A 3,742-nucleotide genomic window follows, 5' to 3' on the forward strand; every position below is an offset into this window, starting at 1 on the left:
CCCCTCCCCGTCTGTCCTGGATTCTCCCTTTGTTTTCCCTCCGCCTCTGGCCGCGCTTTCTGCTTCCCCCCGCGTGTGCCTCTGGCTCAGGGCCTCAGTTTCCCCATCGGGACCACGGAGAAGGTAACGGGCCGTCCAGGAGGCCTAAGGGCGCGAAGCCACCTCCGCCCCGAGACTGAGCTTCTGCACGCCTCTGTCTCCAGGGTCCTCTGAGGGCCCCCCCACTCCCCATCTCGGCGCGCGCTCCGCCCCTCAGAATTCCCGGCTCCACAGGGGGGCGGGTCTGGCAGGGAGGAGGGGAGGGGAAACTGGCTAGAAAGTTTGCAGCAACTTTTCTTGAGTGTAAGTCCCAGGAGCGGATGCGCGTGGCCTGCGCAGGCGCAGTACAAGGAGGATGGCGGCACGCTCTGTCGGCCCAGCCCCCTTCGTCTGGACGCTCGAGTGGCACAGCTGGGCCACAGCTGGATGGGGGCGGTGCCTCCCGGTGGGCCGGCTCTCCCCCTCCTATTGGACAGATGGCTAACCCCCGCCCCCATCTTTTCCTCCTCCTACCGTGATTCGCCCGCTTTGCGTCCCGCTATCTGCCTAACAGGCCATTGGCCAACCGCACTCGCCTCCTGATTGGCGCACAGGCAACCTCCCCCACTACATTTACAGAAAGACACCCGGGAGGTTAGAGCTTTGGAGAAACTACCGAGCCTTTTATTCTCGAGGGTCGGGGGTGGGGTTCTAGGTGGGGGCAGACAATAAATACCGAGGAATGTCGAGTCTCAGTGCATCCAAAACGTGGATTAGGGTGATGGGGTCCGGGAGCCTGTCAGTGGGTCGGAGGACAAGGTCAATAAATATTCAAGCCACCGAGGTCGGAGGAGCCGGCTGTGGCTCAGAGAGCAGCGTGAGACAGGGAGCGCAGGAGTCCCCGAAAAAGCAGGGCTGGCAAAAGCACAAGATTCCCGAGAGCAGGCGAAGGCCGAGCCGAACGTTGGCCGCAGGAATAGCTTGTCCCCCGGCAAGGGGGATTTGTGGATTGCAAGCCGATGGTGGATGGGTGCGTGTTGGGTGACAATCGGGTGGCTGCGCCCCGGCCTGCTGCCTTCTCAGGACCCAGTTCGCCCATCCACGTCGGAGCCTCAGACCCCCGCGAGCCCGTTAGCAGGCCACAAAACCGCTCCTCCTTCCCCGGCCGCCAGGGGGCGGGCCCGGCTCATGGGACCGGAGCTGGGCGCGGACTCACGCGCCGAGTGGGTAGACGTGGACTCGGTGGGAGCAGCTTCTACGGTCCCCGCGTGACTCAACCCTCCAACAGGGCCTGAGTCGAGGACGGTCTGGGGTTCTAGGGTTCAGGGGGTGAAGGCTGTTCCCGGGCGACGCCAGCCTGGGGCGAGATAGCCCGCGTGGGCCACCAGCCCAAAGCAGCCCAGGGCGGTGGCACAAACCAGAACAGCGGCGAGCAGGAGCAGGCTACGCGCCTCGGATAGGCCAGGCCTAGGGACCTGCGGGCAAGAAGGCGGGGTCGGCACTTGGCCAGAGGGCCCCAGATCGGCTCCTGGGAGTCACCCGCCTACATCCACAGATGGGTCCACAATCTCCCACCCGCGCCCGCCCCTCACGGCGGAGGGCGGCCAGCAAGCCTGAAAACCCGTCGGACTCCTCATTGGCTGCTTCGTAGCGGCCCGCGATGATTGGCTGTCGGGGCAGGGAGCAGCAGGTGGCGGCGGTGCATGGGGCCTGGCCCCACCAGCGGGCACTGGCCCACAGCCACGGCCGGGGGGCCATCTAGCTGGAGAGAGAAGGGACAGGTGACCGGATCGGAGCACAAACTAGCCCAGCCGCCTGCGGCGGGGGGCGAGGAGCAGCGAGGGGAATAGAGGCCGGGGAGGAATCTCTGAGGATGGCAGGGAGCAGCAGGTGGCGGCGGTGCATGGGGCCTGGCCCCACCAGCGGGCACTGGCCCACAGCCACGGCCGGGGGGCCATCTAGCTGGAGAGAGAAGGGACAGGTGACCGGATCGGAGCACAAACTAGCCCAGCCGCCTGCGGCGGGGGGCGAGGAGCAGCGAGGGGAATAGAGGCCGGGGAGGAATCTCTGAGGATCCTGAAAAGGATCTGTTGAAAGCCCTGAATCGAGGAGGATCTGACCGATGTGGGGCTGAATGGCGTGTGCCTTCTGGAGCCCCAAAGATGTAGGGTGAGCCCTAAAACTGGACGAGGAGACCGGGAGGGGGTAGCAGGCCTGAGGCAGGGGAAAGAAAGGGGTCTTACATGGGAAGGTGCATCCGTGGCCCGGGGACTGGGGACCCCCGTGACAGCTGGAAGGAGAAGAGAGGCAGATGGCGCGTGGAGGGGCAGAGGAGGGCGGTGGCGCGGCGTGCCCCAGCCTGGGCCCCTGCCCTCCCACGGTGTCACACGCACGCTCTGCACCCGGGAGAGCAGGGTGGTGGGGGACTCGCCTGCGGCTCCCGGGGCCTGCAGCAGCTCCATCCGCTCCTGTAGCTGCCGAACATGCGCCTCCAAGTCTCGGTTCCGGGCTTCAGCCTCGAGTAGCTGACTGGGAGGGGACACGAGAGTGACCCCAGGGGTCTGGGGGAGAGATGGCTGCAAGCAAACAGGGGGCCTGTGCCAGCCGACCTGGCAAAGCTCTGGTTCGCGTTGCGGATGGCCTCCAGCTCCCGGCTCAAACTCTGCCTGGTGCGAACCTCCTCCTCCAGGGCTTCCTGGAGCTCCCGCAGTGTCACCTGGTCCCCTGCCGCTGTCTCCTCTGCTGCAGGGGCAGCTGGTGGGTCTGGCACTTCAGTCTGTGTGTGAGGACCTGGTTTAGGGTCGCCTGGGCCCTTGGAACACACGAGGGCTTGTCCACACCCCTGCCATAGCTCCTGTGACCATGGGAGCTAGGGAGGCCCCTCCCCAGTTTCCGGGCTTTCGTCTGGTCCCCTACTGTCCACACAGGAACCCCTGTGACCTGCCTCCCTCCCAGCTCCAGTGCTCAGGACAGGCCTGCTTTACCAAGAGGCCTTGCTCAGTTTGCCTCCTGCTGGTTTTTGTGGCTTCCCCTCCCGATCCAGTAACATATGTAGGACTCTCCTGTCACTTGAAGAACAAAGCAGTGTCCATCTCTCGGCCTCTGCCCTGAGCTTCTCCACTGACCACAGGCCTCTTTCCTCTCTGTGGCCGGCTCCGGTGTTACTACTGTGTGCCCCATTCCCATTCCTTGTGAGGCCAGGCCTTGCCTGAAGGAGCCTCCTCTCCCTGCTTTTCTGGCTGCTTCTGTCTCGTGTCCTTGCAGAGGGCTTAGCATTGCCCAGCACATGCCACCCAGGAAGCCCAGGCCTTCTCTCTCCCACTTGTCCCTGGTCAGCCCTCTCCTCCATCTACTCACTGTTTCTTCCCGTGGGAACACTGTGGGCTCCAAATTGGGCAGTTGCACATGTAGCTCAGGCAGTTGCTGGGCCTCCAGTTCCATGGGTGTAGGGTCTGGGACCTCATTGTCCCTGTGGAAAGGAAGAGGAGAAGGAGAGCCAGCACCAAGCCAGTGCTTCCTGGCCATCCAGGCCTCCTGAGCCTGTGGGTAGTGGGCAGTGGCCCCCAAGACCCCACTGTTAAAGAGGGATAGAGGCAGAAGGGAACCAGTTGCCAGGTTGGGTAACAGGCCCTCTTCTGGCTAAAAAACACCTGGGAGCTGCCCTGTCTGTGGAAATTTGAGGCCCAGACACCCATTTTTAGGGTGTTCTGGTCTTTTTCTTTTT

General features: G+C 63.8%; 1 protein-coding gene across 21 annotated transcripts in view; it reads right to left on the reverse strand.

The window, feature by feature from the left end:
- Nucleotides 1-672: 672 nt before the first annotated feature.
- Dmpk (DM1 protein kinase) overlaps nt 673-3,742 on the reverse strand; it is a 9,846-nt gene continuing 6,776 nt past the window's right edge. For 2 of the 21 annotated variants that reach the window (XM_010614591.2, XM_033765861.1), the window contains exons 10-15: nt 3,376-3,487; nt 2,628-2,794; nt 2,450-2,547; nt 2,262-2,308; nt 1,688-1,776; nt 673-1,493 (exon numbers count right to left, since the gene is read on the reverse strand). In XM_010614591.2, coding sequence (XP_010612893.1) covers nt 1,334-1,493; nt 1,688-1,776; nt 2,262-2,308; nt 2,450-2,547; nt 2,628-2,794; nt 3,376-3,487 — 673 coding nt within the window. In that variant the 3' untranslated portion in view covers nt 673-1,333. The other 19 variants (XM_010614593.2, XM_010614592.2, XM_010614588.2 and 16 more) reach the window with 15 other exon arrangements.

The sequence above is a fragment of the Fukomys damarensis genome, unplaced genomic scaffold, assembly GCF_012274545.1.
Source record: "Fukomys damarensis isolate Sample0158 unplaced genomic scaffold, DMR_v1.0_HiC HiC_scaffold_19, whole genome shotgun sequence".
NCBI lineage: Eukaryota > Metazoa > Chordata > Mammalia > Rodentia > Bathyergidae > Fukomys > Fukomys damarensis.